The sequence below is a fragment of the Pyrgilauda ruficollis genome, unplaced genomic scaffold, assembly GCF_017590135.1.
Source record: "Pyrgilauda ruficollis isolate IOZ18807 unplaced genomic scaffold, ASM1759013v1 scaffold31, whole genome shotgun sequence".
Taxonomy (NCBI): domain Eukaryota; kingdom Metazoa; phylum Chordata; class Aves; order Passeriformes; family Passeridae; genus Pyrgilauda; species Pyrgilauda ruficollis.
The window spans coordinates 5,272,864-5,286,653 of record NW_024524489.1 but is presented as its reverse complement, the minus strand read 5'-3'; the positions used below and the strand labels follow the sequence as shown (position 1 = coordinate 5,286,653).

The following is a 13,790-nucleotide window of genomic DNA, read 5'->3' as shown; positions in this document are numbered from 1 at the left end:
GGTTTTAACTTTTATACCTAGAATAACACATGATCTTAACCATTTTATCCCGTGCAACCAACAGCTCTTACTTTTAGATGCAATCTCTTTTTCTACACACATTATTTTCTTAACTGTTAGCTATTTATAGAGTGCTTCGATAGAACTGTTTCAACTGTATAATTATTTACTATTCGAATAAAATATTTTCAAATTCAAGCATGCCCCCACCCCTCCTGCTTCTCCCTGCCGGGCTGGCCCTGGGGGCTCGGGGAGGATGGGAGGGGGGCTGGCACCCGGCTCCGCACTGCAGCTGGCAGGGTGCCTCCATAGGCACCAGCCTGCTCTGTGCCGTTTGATGACATTAATTAAAAAGGAATTAAAGGGAGGAGAAGAGCAGGGTGCAGCACGGCTGCTCCGGGGGAAGGCTGCCCCCTGAGTGAAGGGGTCCCCTGGCCATGGGCTGGAGCCCCAGCCCTGCCTCTGCTCTAGCCAGCTTTGGGCACAGCCTGCCCTGTGCTCTGCTGCAGGGGAGAGCTGCCAGGTACCTTCCCTGGAAGGTGTTGCAGGGAAAGCTCGAGGAGAGGCAGCACCTGTAAGTGGAGAACTTGTAGATGTCCCTGCCTGCGAGGGCTGTGCTGTTTGCTGGGTGGCTGCTGGTGTGGGGCTCGGCAGAGCAGTGGCATCCTGCTTTGGCAGTGAGCTGTGGAGCTGGTGCAAAGAAGGCCAGGCATTTCTCTGCTTCTTGGCACGGCTGGAGCCAGCTCCTGCCTGGTCCTTTGTGCCCTGCAGTGGGGTTTCTGCAGCAGCCTTCGATAACTGTGTATATAGATACATACATATCTATGCAGATAGATCTATCTCCAGGGCTTGTGTTTGTATGGGGGAATCTTGATGGGTTTGGTCAGAAATGTTGTAAGATCTGTGTAAGTGAGGAAGATGCGTGCAGAGTTTGTGAAACCCCTCTCACAGACAGGTGTTGTGTATATATATATTTATACCATCTCCTCCTTTGCCAGCAGGAGCAGCTACAGAGCCAACTTCACAGCATGCAAATCTGGTTGGCAGCCCCAAGAGCAAATCCCTGCTCTCAAACTGGGGTATGAAGGGCCAGGGGGCTCTGAGGGCTTGGTGTGGACATACGGGCTGCTCCATCTTGGGGTAGCAATACCTTTGAGCCTTTGGCTCCCTGGAAGAGGTTTCCAGCTTGTTCCTGCCATCTTCTCTCACCTAAAGACTCCTAACCCTAACCCTGATTCACTGTGGGAAAGGCAGGTGGTGGAGCTTCCTGGAGGAAAGTTTCCCAGGAACGGCTGAGCATTTTATGATAAAGCAAAGCTTGTAGAGAAAGAACATCTTTCTAGAGAAAGATTTTTTTTGGGGGTTTGTTTTTCTGGTGTTTTTTTTTTTTTTTGTTGTTGGTGTTGCTGTTTTTTGGGGTTTTTTTGTTCAGTCAGGCTGAACAGTACTAGTGTACGGGTATGCTCTTCTTGTTTGATTCCTAGGAAACTGATTTGGTAGTACCAGGGCTTATTTCAGGCATAAGCAATGCTGTGGTTTTAGCTGTAAATCAATGCACTGAAAAAGAGCACAGCCAGAGAGACGCAGGCAGCAAAGCCTGCCTGGCAAGAGGCGCAGTTTTGCCTTTCCTGGCTTCCCTGGCCTTGGAAAGCCCCAGATCCTGGGCTGTTGCAGACGGTGTTGCAGCTGTCCATGGAGTGGGCTCTCTGCTCCCCGAGGGGACTCTGCCAACACACGTGGCTGTCCTTTCAGGCCACTGGTCACCATTTCCAGACGATGCCCAGCACATCCTCCGGAGAAGCCTAATGGCTCCATCCACACTGTCACAGCAGAGTCCCTGCTGAAATCCGTGCTCAAAGCCTGCGGGATGAGTAGGCCACAAAACAACAGCTTCATACCGCTGTCCATTTCCTAATAGTCAGATAAATCCATGTTTGTCCTGCTAAGAATCAGTTGAAATTTCTGATGGCCAGAATTCCCCAGGTTTTTTGAACAGTCTGGGTAACCACCGGCACTGACATATTGCATCTCCTGCTGAGCGGAAAGGGTGATTACTGGAGACTCCTGTGTTGGGGAGGAGTAAGGAGAGGTGACAGTGGAGTACACTGGAAATGGCTCTGTTCACAAACATCCCGTAAAAGGGACGTAATTTGCTTTTGACATCCCTGGGCTGCAGCAACCTGGGCAGAGCTGCTGTGCCTTTGTGTCTGCAGCTTTTTTCCCCTCATCTGCACCCTTGGGTCCTTGTCAGGCTCAGCCCTGACTGCCCAAGGTGTTTCTGGAGAGGTTCCTTGTGAGGCTGAGCCCCGACTGCCCGAGGGGTTTCTAGAAAGGTTCCTTGTGAGGGTGAGCCCCAGCTACCCGAGGGGTTTTGCAGGGAGCCATCAGCATTACCATTTTGCATCTCAAGCCACCTGGCAGTGAAGGGCATTGCACCGCCAAGACAGGTTACAAAGGTTGCAAAGCCTCCCACTCACACCAGTATCCTTTGGACAGTATTTTGGGGGTGGATCTGTCTTTTCACCTCACCAGTTCCTGCCTTGCACTGTCCCACTGCCCAGGTCCCTAGCACTGGGCCTCTGCTGGGCTCTGTCTCCTGCTCTGTGTCTGTGAAGTTCCAAGCCCACGTGTAGCTTGGTGGCTGTCCCAGGGGCCGAGCAGCACGGCTGAATCCAGAGAGCTCTCAGTAGCAGCAGACCCTGGGAATGCAGGTGTTGCCTGGTGGGTGCCATGTCCTGGCCACCTGGCAGCACGGCCGGCCAGCACTGCGCAAACAAAGCCTCCTGCCGTCAGCTAACAAATCAGCTGCTGATGGCTCCCGGTGCATCCAGCAGGAACAGGTTTGGGCACCATGGAAAACACTGATCCTGCCCCAAATATGACGCAGTGGAGGCAGCTGGTGCAGAGGTTGCTCATGCTCTGTGCATTCAGGCAGAGGGGTTTGCCTGCTGTGCTGGAGCCTTCCTCCTCTCTGCGCACGCTGAGAGCCAAATGTGTGGTCTGGGACCGAGTGTTGTGAGCACAGGGAAAGGAGCTGGGAGGCTGGATAGAGGAACCTGCAGGGTCCTGAGAAATACAGCATGGACACCATCCCTGCCCCATGGGCTCAGAGCTGCTGGGGAGCTGGGGCAAGCTGTTCTTGCCCACAGGGGAAGACTCTCTGGAAGATGCTTGTCCCCAGAGAAGGTTTTTACAAGTTTTGGTAGCAACACCACGGTTCCTCATAGCCATCAGTGCAGTAAGGCATCTGTCAGCTGCCTTGCTGGATGCACTCACTGGGAAACACAGCTGGGCACAGCTCAGGGTTTTGGGGGGCCCTGCCCAGCACCTCCTGCTCTGTTTCTGGGGTGGGCAGCTGGGAGGTATCCATGGGACTGGGGCAAGCCTGGAAACAGGACAGACATTGGCTTTTGCCTTGGATTTCACTCTTCCTCACACAACACAAGCCTGTTTAAAAAAAGGTATTGCTGTTGATGAGCTGGCAAATGGCTCATGGAGTCACAGGTGTTTCTGTGGGGCATGCTGTGCCTGCAGGGTGCTCTAGGGTGCTGTGGTGTGCTGGTACCAACACACCTCCTGCCCCATTGCTGCCGGGTCAGGAGTGCTGGGTTGTGGTAAGTGTTTTAGGCTGGGTGGGACAACACTTCCCTGAAGCATCCAGGCAGCTCCCCTTGGTGAAGGATCCGGGTCTGCAGGTGCATCCTTACAAATGGCATTAAACACCTCAGATCCTTCCATGCAGGTAAGAAGCCTCATCAGGGCTATAAATGGTTTAAATAAAATGTCATTTACAGTCCATATAACAAATGTCTGCCTCTGGCAACATTTGATGCATTAATCATTGAGATGGGACATGCCAAGCATGGGCTGTCCTGTGGTACCAGCTCCACACCGGACACTGCCAGGCTTGGTTCTTACCTGTGCCATTGGATGCAAGTGCTGGGCTGCCCCAGCGCTGTTCTGACCATGCTGTTTTCTCCTCAGCAGGCAGCCAGGCACTGAAGCTGGGCAGAGCTGGGCACAGTGGCGGCAGCAGGAGCCCCACACGGGCACAGGAACCCTCCTAGGAGCGCATCCTCCTGACACGGTAACTGGGACATTATCTGCAGCAGGCAGGTCCAGTTAAACCACCTGTTCCTCTTTAAAAAGAACCACTGTTTTTAAGCTCTAATAAAGCCCCCTCGCAGCTCTGAAGGCGAGGGCATGCACAGCCCAGCCTGTTCCCACCCGGCTCTTGTGCTGTACTGCTCTGCTGAGGCTTTTCAGCCTTCCTTAGGGAATGGGGAAGGTGAGTGAAGGGAGGATTTAACCAGAGCAAAGGCTCTGTCTGTGCTGGGGGAGAGAAGGAGCATGGTTCAGCTGCAGGTTAAAACAGGTTCTGCTTTCTCAAGGTATGGAACCACGGTGTTTTTATTGGCTCATTTTACAGGTTTTTAGAGGGAAATTACCTGTAGTGCAACACCAGTTCAATGACAAATGTGAGGAAAATTATATACAGTTGGGAGTGTCTGAGCTGGGAGGTTTCGGTTTAGTTACACACACACAGAAGAAAATCAGAATTTATTACATACAATAAATTATAGTTTGCATTTTCCCCTGGATCCTTGGAAGTATCCAAGGCCAGTTTGGATGGGGCTTGGAGCAACCTGAGATGGTGGAAGGTGTCCCTGCCCATGGTAAGGGTGGAATGAGATGAGCTTTCTTGTGCTCTTCCAACCCAAACTATTCTGGGATTCTGTGATAAATGTAAAAAATATATTCCTTTTATAGCAGTATATTCAATATAGAGAATTTATATAAGTAAACTTCAGAATATGTAGGTAATAACACAGGTAATGTAATAAGTAATAATAATAGGTAATATGTAGGTAATGTAATAATATATTACATGTAATAATATATTACAATATATATTTTAATGTAATAATATATTACATGTACTACATCAGAGCATATTATATTAGACAATAGATACTAATATGTCTGTTATATATTGCCACTTAGACAATGCATATTATCTACAGTACATAATATCAGCTATGCACTATATATAATTACTGATGCATTGCCAGTGCTGATGTAATGAAACACTCTTGTCTGACAGGAGGTTTTGTCAGCTCTGCAGCCAGGATTTGTGTGCTGTGGAGGACAGAGTGTAGGTGTGCACACCTGGCATATACACACATCAGTCATGGTCTGAAATACTGTTATTGTATTTATATAGTGTACTGAATGCTCCATGATGCACATCATATATGTGCCAAATATTACATGTTCCTTATAACATGTTATATAGAATTCATACATTGCTGACATGATTGATATGATTTTCTTATATACATTTTAAATAAAAGTATACTGCACGTATTTGCACACAATATTACAATTAGCAAAGTAATGTTATAGTTTTTGTCACGATATGTAATATAACTAAAATATATCCCAGGGATATGTGCATATGTAGCTATACACATATAATGTAAAGGTAATATATTGTATTTAGGTAACCTATAACCAAATTTTGAATTAAATTATTACCTTTATAGTCAATATTTAATATTCAAAACCAGGTATTAATAGGATAAAATATATAGTCCATATATGATATAATACATTGTATAATATATAATGTATATCACATTATATATCTTATATTATACCCAGATCATAGATCACAGATTGCATATATTTTCCTGAATGTAATAATATATACACATTGTATCTGTGTGTATTTAATACCTGTAACATATACTCTAGCTAATAGAAACATATAGACATGCATAACATCAAATATTAGACTTATTTTTTGCAATACTGTAGCATACAATATATACAACATAGGATAAGATCCCTAATATATTTTCTATAGTTAAAGAGAGCATATTAATAGGTGTAGGAATAAGATAGTATCTATACAAATGTTTGTAAAAAATGTTAGGCATCCTTCTAAAGCTGAAGGAAGGTATAACTAGAGGGGATATTGAGAGGAAATTCTTGGCTCTGAGGTTGCCGAGGCCCTGGCACAGGTTTGCCAGAGAAGCTGTGGCTGCCCCATCTCTGGAAGTGTTCCAAGGCAGGTTGGACAGGGCTTGCAGCAGCCTGGGATAGTGGGAAGTGTCCCTGTCCATGGTAAGGGTGGAATGAGATGAGCTTTAAGTTCCTTTCCAACACAATCCATTCTGTGACTCCATGGTAAGTATAAACTACTCTACATATTATTTAATTTAGTAGATTGTTTTTAATGCCATTTTTGCAGCTGCTGCCATCGGTGCAGAGCTGGGGGTGCCTTGGGCCCATGCTCCTGCCCCATGCCGGACTGGCTCTGCCAGCGCCGCTGCAGCCCCTTGGCTGTGGCCGGGTCCTGTCCCAGTGTCCCCAGCCCCCGTGGGTGCCCTCAGCTGTGCACAGCCACATGGCCACAGCTGCCAGGGCAGCGGGGACACACGGCTGTGCCAGCCCCGCTGAGGGGCACTGCCGGCTCAGAGCGCTGCCAGCACAGCCCCTGAGTGCACAGAGCAGCCCCAGCCTGCTCTCCACTCACTCGAGGGTGGTGCTGGGCTCGGGGCAGGGATCCTCCTTGGGAAAGGTAGGTGGAAGCTGGGTTCCCAACAGCTCCTGAGTGTGTGCGGTTACTTCTGCAAAGGGAGCTTTATCTGGAGCTGGCTGGATTCACTCTCCACTTCTGGTTAGAGCACCTGAAAGCTATTTAGGAGAGGACTTTGCTGAGGCTTTTCAGCAAAGGAAGGGAACTTTGCTTTGTCTTTTCAGACATAGTTATGGCTGAGTGCAGCCCCCTGCATTTGCTTAAGGAATGTCGCTGTAGAGTACAAAATCACCACTAAAAACCTCTTGTTTTTAATGCGGGTGGTTGGGCCATGGGACATTACAGGGAAGCAGGTTATGGACAGTGGCTTCTGGGGGCCCCAAAAGTCTGTCTCTGTGCTTGGCACCTTGGGCAGGGCCGGGCTGGCAGGAGATGTCACCCTGCAGGGTGGCCAAGGGCACTGCTGCCACATGGGGTCCGCAGGACACGACCGTGGGTGCCCGTGTCAGTCACAGCGTGGTGTGAACTCCTCAAGAGCACTCCAGGCTGGGAACGCCGCTGCCTGCTCCGCACAGCGTGGCTGTTCCTGCCGAGAGGGACAGAACCCGCGTCCAGCAGGGACCGTCCCTGTCCCGTGTGAGCTAGCCCTGCACAGCCATGGCACCTGCAGCAGCTGGGCCCAGTGTCAGCAGCACCACCAGTGTCCTCGGAGTTCCAGCCCCGGCACCTCCCACCCGCCGCCACACACACCACACAGGTACTGCCTTTTATTGCTCTGGGGAGAAATTTTATTGTGAGCAAAGATTTATTGATTTTGTGAGGGGTGACAGAGTGGCTTTGTCATCCAGTTCAGGGTGCAAAACCACAGCGGAGTTTATACAAATTAAGAGTTTTTTGATATCAGGAAAACATGATTTTTCATTGATGTCTTAATTCTTCCCTGAATTAGAGGTACATATTGCTCTAAGGAGAAAGGGCTCCTTACTCAGAAGGATGCCTTTGAAATTGTTTCAGACCAGCTATTGGATAACTAAGTGCCAGACAGCCTTGCCTGTCCAGCCCTGAATGTAAAATAAATTAAAATACATGTTTTATTTTCTAGGTTCCTTCACTGACAGAAAATCAACAGAAGCAAAGCCCAACTGTGAGGCAGAAAATCAAACCAGTTGTCCAAGCCCTCAGTGACAGAGGCTCCTTCCTGCAGCTGCACCAGGCGAGTTCCTGTCGGGCAGGAGGCTGAGCTGCTGCCCCTCGGGCACAGAGTGCAGGGCAGAGCCCCAGGGCTGCCTGGGCATCACTGGCCATGGCTGGAATGTGCCCCACAGGCACAGGGTGGCCTCTGGCCAGGTGCTGGCACTCAGACGGTCAGACAGACAGATGGCTGTAACACCGAGTGTAAGTGCAAAAACAGATGGGCCCAACGGCGCATTTCCCAAAAAACACAATCCCTTCTCTTAAAGCAACTCCCATTCTGTTGGGAGCTGTGCATGTGTGTGCCCAGGAGCAACCAAGCAGCAGCAGCACAGGGCTCTGTGGCTGCTGGATCTCAGATTTCTGTTGCTTTAAAATACCTGGGATTTAACTATAAAAATTTTCACCCCATCAACCTACGACACGTGTAAACCAAAACACATCAGCTACTGCCAACATGAGCTCTGCTCACTACAGCAGGTGCCAGGAGGACATCCTAAGTCCTCAGAAGCCTTCAGCTGTGTTGTACTCTGGCTAGAGACAGGTCAGCCTGCTGGGACAAGGTGAGGAGGTTACCCACACTGTGCAGGGAAGGGATCATGGCAGGAGTGTGGTTTTTGTTCTTCTAAAAGGGATTTGCTTATTTTTGTTTTGTTTTCCCTTTATTTTCTCTAGGGAGCAGTTCCAGTGAGCAGCCAGTGCACACACCACAGAAAGGCCACGGCACTCCCACAGTGGGACAGCACCAACTGGAGAGCTCCTCCCTCATCCACCTGTGCTCCAGCAGGGAACATCTGCTACCTGGCCAGTCACAGGAAAACCTCTTTTTAGAAGAAACTCCCTAACGCACAGGTAGGTGCTGCCTGGGATGACTAAAGCGATGCTCTAAGGGTACATTAAATAACTAGTTTCAGTGCTGGTTCACCTCTGGCTGCGGCACCTGCACCCAGGGGCTTGGGGCCCTTGCTCACCTGGTACCAGTGCCGTGGTGATGGTGACACAGGTGACATCCGATCCCCAGCCATGTCTGACCAGACTGGGGAAGGGCCACTTCACAGAGCAAACCCCTCGCCTCACCCCTTCAAGACGTATTCACCCAGACTGCCCTTTCTGATCTGTGCTCAGGTGCCGTGGCTGCCCCGGCCACAGCTCCGTTCTCCGGGGTTCAGGTGGACACCTTGCTGAGGGCGCTAGCAGAGCTTCCTGGAGAGCCTGCTCCTGGAGGCACGCGAGGGCGAGGGCGGCTCCACCAGCTCGACGCCAGTGGTGTCAGCGAGGTCGGCGCTTGCACTTGTGGTGAGGCAGCCTGGAAAACAGAGCGGGCAAGGAAAATCCAGGTCAGGACAAAACAGCCTGTGGCCTCAGAATAACCGCGTGGCACAGCACAGCCCCTCGCCTCTTCCCAGCCTCTCCTGGCATCACTCAGGTGAACTTGACCTCCAGAGGAGGAATTTGCTGTAGGCAGCTGAAGAATTGCCATACTGCGCTTCTCAGGGAAATCAGGGATTTCTCTTTGCCAGCTCCCAGAAGTGAGGAGCAGCGAGGTCCTGAGAGGCCATCAGTGTCCAGGTGAGCACTGAGCCCCCCAGCATCACCCCCTTTTGGTCTGCACAGCCCCTGCAGCCCCTGATGGCTCTCAGGGCCCAAACAGCCCCATGGGAGGGAGGCAGGAAGCTCCTATCCTGCTCACTTTAAGCTCCAACATAAAATAGTTGTGGGTGATACAAAATTTGTGTGGGTGATACAAAACTGTTTTTTCCTGTGTGTCATTAAACTGTTCTTCTGTGTTTGGCCTGTTACAGAGAGCTGGAAACAAGCATTCCCAGCATGATGGCTGGCAGATAACTCTCCTTGGAAGGTGCCTTAACCTCTGGAAAAATCCTAAAGAATCACAATTTCTTCCACTACATAACAGGTACCCTTGTTACTGGTGTTTATGGTCACCACTGGGGAAGGGTCTTGTGGGGCTGTGGGTATGGGGGGTTATGCTTTGTTGTTGAGTGGAGTCACCTGCTGGTTATTCCCTGGAGGCCAGGCCTGCCCAGGCTGGCTGAGGGGGAACAGGTGAGCACATGGTCATTAAATGAGACACTAATAACCAAAACCAGGCACAGTTTCTGTGAGGGACACGCCCTGCCCTGCTCCTGAGGGCTTGACCTGTCCCAAGCCATTTCCCCGGGGAACAGTGTTTCATCAGCTCCCTAAGGAAACAGTATTTTTAAAACCATGTTGCAATTCTCTCCCAAAGTGTAAATACAAGTTTTTTATTACAGGTAGGAGTGAGGAACAGCCTTGGAACCAGACAGGGAGAGCACAGGAATGTTCTGAACCCTCTCTGAAGGCTGGCACCATTGGCACCCCCTCTGAACCTCCTGAGGGATGACTGTGAATCCTCCCTTCACCTTCCTAGCCCAGGTAAATCCCAAACGTGCGCAGAATGCCCCAAAGCGCAGCCAGGGCCTTGGCTGAAGCTGCCCATGGCTGAGCTGGCCCTCGGGTACAGGTGAGCAGGGCACTGTCCTTGCAGGACAGGTGGGGACATGGCCACAGATCAGTGTGGCAGCAGGATGAGCCCTCAGCTGCTGTCTGAGGACAAAGACTCACCCTGGCTCGGGGCTGCACTTCCAGGGTGAGGTGTAACCTGTGCTTCTGCTTGAGCAGCTCTGGGTGTTTGAGTGACTGAGAGCAGGAGTGGAACAGCAGCAGCACAGCTCGAAGTGTGAGCCCCTTCAGCCTGCCTGCAGCCCTGCGTTTGCATCTCAAAGACAGCCCTTACTTACCAGATTGGTTCTTTGAGAAAAGTGACTGAGGGGAAATAGCACATTTTAAAAAGGTGGAAAGTGTGACTTAGCCTGTAAAGGCATTTTCTGTGAAAAATGGAGAGCTGTCAACTTTGGATTAAAACAAAACCTGTGGTGCTATTGGCTGGGGAGAAAAGTGTGGGGGAGGGAAGGCTTCTCGAGGGAGGTGTTGTGCTTGACATTCCTGCAGTGAGGCAGAATGGCAGATGGTCAAAATAATAGTTTTCTCCAAATGGACAAGCTGAAGCAGCTTAGAAGTAAAAAATAATTACCAGGCGCGTATCGCGGGATGTATTACCGCGTGTGGATCATGGGAGGCATTATCTGGCACATACAGAGTTTTTAGTGTTCACAGATCGCAGGAGGCATTACTGGGGCCATTACTGTACACATATTGTGGGCATTAATGTACGGGAGGGCATTATTGTGTTGTTTGTAGGAGGCAGAACTGCACCCTAGAGGCAGAACCACGTGCGGAGCGCAGGAGGCGCGCGCAGAGCAGAGGAGGCAGAACTGCACGCGGAGTATGGGAGCTACAAGGCAAACACAGAGCATGGGAGGCAGAGCAGAGGAGGCGTGAGCTGAGCATGGAGCACAGGAGGTAGAGCTGAATGTGGAGCAGAGGCAGCAGGGGAGGAGGAGGGGAAGGAGAGCTGTTAGTGATGGACCGCAGCAGCAGCAGAGGGGCCTGCAGGAAGCATCGCTCTTACCTGTGGCTGTTACTGTACCGAGAGCATTAACACTCTAATCTAAAGGAGAGAACAAAACTATGTCAGTGAAGGACCGAAGGGGAGAACAAAACCATGTCAGTGCAGGACCAGCACCCTGTGACTGCTGTGTTTGCATCATCTGACACAGCACACCCCGCTAAAGGTGGGAAGGGGAGCTCCCCTCAGGGACCTGCAAAAACACACACCCATGCATTTTCTCCTGGGGTCTGAGGACTGAAACAACCAAGGGAGGGAATGTTGGCAAAAATCGGAATGAATATTCATTGTGCTTCATCTTCTGTCAAACCTGCTGCTGTGGGATGGTGGTGTGCAGCTGCTTCATGCCTCAGCTCCACGTCCAGCACTGTTGCTAGTCACACCATTTGAAATTGGCTAAAATTTGAGGCTTCATGGAGACCTGAAGTGTCTGTGACACTATAGCCAGATAAAACTCCAGGAAGTGAGCAGCGCAGCGATCCTGGTGCCAGAAGAGAAGTCCTTGAATGGATAAAACCTGCAGCCACACACCTGCACTCAGACAAGACACACACACAGACACAGTGGAGGGCCTCTCACAGGTGAGGCTGCTTAGAGAGCATGAAGCTTTTAAAACACATTTCTTGCAGGAGGGATTAAAAACAGAATTAAAATATAGATGGTAGCACTTGAAATGCAAGGTTACCTTGCAGGAAGCCAGAGAGAGATGGTGTATTGCATTTTAAATCCAGTCCACAGAACAAACCTGGTTCCTTCCCCAGGGCATGTGCTCTAGGAATGGCATTTTAACCATTGCTCATGACGCAGCTGAACACCCCTGAAAGCAAGGGTGGGTAAGACCATGACCTGTAAGGATGCTGAAGATTGGTACTAGAGAAGAACTATAAAGTTTTCACATGGGCTGTGACCTGTTACAGCCCCGTTAACCTTTCAGCCAGGACAGGTCTGTGGAAATCTTTGTTTTCCTTCCTAGTAAATGCAAAGGTAATAAAATTCCAGAGAGAAACGTTGTCATAAATCTGCACAGTGTTCCTGCTTCCAACTCCCAAAGACAGGCTCCAAGTACACTGTAAGCAGCATCCTGAGCCTGCATAGAAAAACCCATGGATAACTGAAGCTGGGTTAATCAAAGCCACACGCTTCCTCCAGTGTCCTGAAAAGCTGTAAGTGACACAGTAAAGAGACTCTGACACTACAAGTTAATAACAGGGGTAGAACAGACCTTAAAATGGCACCCACAGCTCCCAGCTCAGGTGGGAGTTCCTGGCACCACTGTGGGTCTCCGTGGTTTGAGCCCCTCAGAAATAAGCCTGAAACGTACACATTGAAGTTTAATTACTCTCAAGCTGGAGCAGCTGCTGATGAGTTTTGCAAGGCTCAGCCTCAGGCAGGGCGACCCCACCAAGTGCTGGGGGTTATGTGGGTGTCACAGGTAGGGCAGCCCAAGCCCTAGCACGAGGCCACAGGATGGCTCTGCCCTGCTTCTGCTCTGCCTCTGCTGCAGGTCTCTGCCTGTGCCTCAGTGCAGAGGGAAAATGTGGAGGGGCCACATTGCCTGGAGCCTTCTGCAAGCTGACAGCTCGAGCAGCTGGAGCTGTCACCCAGCAGAAGAGACGGCCCATCAAGCTCATATTTTTGCCCATCCCAGCACTGATTGCTAGGATAAACCCTCCCTCACCACCTCCTCTCCTGGAGAGCATAGCTGGGGGAGCACCCTCTGAGCCAATTAATTACATGGAAAAGGCAGGGGGCCAGGCTGAGAATCCTGATGTGGCTCTCACTCCCTACACTGCTGGAGATCCCAAGGGGAACATGAGGCTTGAGGGGGAAGCAGTCCCAGCACCTGCCCAGCCTCGGGGGACGAGTTCGGACTGTCCACCCTCAGTGGTGGCACAAGGGACAGCCCCAGCACACTGGGCAGGCGGCCACTTCCTTGGGGCTCTGCAGGGCTCTGGACCCTCCGGAGCCAGGCCTGGGCTCCTGGGCATTCATCTGCATCAATCAGCCTGTTCAGCCGCAGGAGCTGGAGGGGAGACAGAGCTGCTGCCCCCAATGCTTTGTGGTACCTGTGACCCTGCCCTGCTTAATGCCAGCCCCTTATTCCTGACCCTCATGGGGACGCTAAGGCAGCAGCCCTGCCAAACGGGCAGGAAAATTATGGGCAGAGCACTGATGACCAAGGAGCAGCTCCCACATCTGCTGGTGCCACTGCAGGAACTTCCCAAGGACAGCCCAGCTGCAGCAGGCTCCAGTCTGCTGAGGATGAGAGGTCCCCGTACCTCATCCTGAATAGTCCTCACAGGGAAGGAAGAAGAGAAAGCCCTGGAGTCCTGCCTCCTGTGGTAACTGTCCTGGCTCCTCTGCTCCACTTCCCTCAGCTGTTCCTCTTTGTTCCCTGCCTGGACAGCCTGCACCACCATGGCAGCACCAACTGCACAGTGTCCCACCTCACCTGCTGAGCACCACGCCCAGCAGACCTCACACCTGCTCCATGCAGCAGCAATTCCCTGTTCTGCTAGTAACCAGGACAGTCAGGAATTTCCTAAA

At 50.8% G+C, this 13,790-nt stretch overlaps 2 protein-coding genes across 4 annotated transcripts in view; one reads left to right on the top strand and one right to left on the bottom strand.

Annotated features, from left to right (window-relative positions):
- The window catches only part of CFAP61 (cilia and flagella associated protein 61), a 90,626-nt gene extending 86,510 nt beyond the window's left edge, over positions 1–4,116 (top strand). Inside the window, exon 27 of the mRNA XM_041474028.1 lies at positions 3,985–4,116. Within this exon, the coding sequence (XP_041329962.1) occupies positions 3,985–4,067 (83 nt within the window). The 3' untranslated portion in view covers positions 4,068–4,116. The remainder of the gene's footprint in view (positions 1–3,984) is intronic.
- Positions 4,117–7,309: 3,193 nt separating this feature from the next.
- Positions 7,310–13,790, bottom strand: part of RALGAPA2 (Ral GTPase activating protein catalytic subunit alpha 2) — a 96,402-nt gene continuing 89,921 nt past the window's right edge. For all 3 annotated transcript variants that reach the window (XM_041474097.1, XM_041474098.1, XM_041474099.1), the window contains 2 exons: positions 11,247–11,285; positions 7,310–9,041 (listed from right to left, as the gene is read on the bottom strand). In XM_041474097.1, the coding sequence (XP_041330031.1) occupies positions 11,281–11,285 (5 nt within the window). In that variant the 3' untranslated portion in view covers positions 7,310–9,041; positions 11,247–11,280. The remainder of the gene's footprint in view (positions 9,042–11,246; positions 11,286–13,790) is intronic.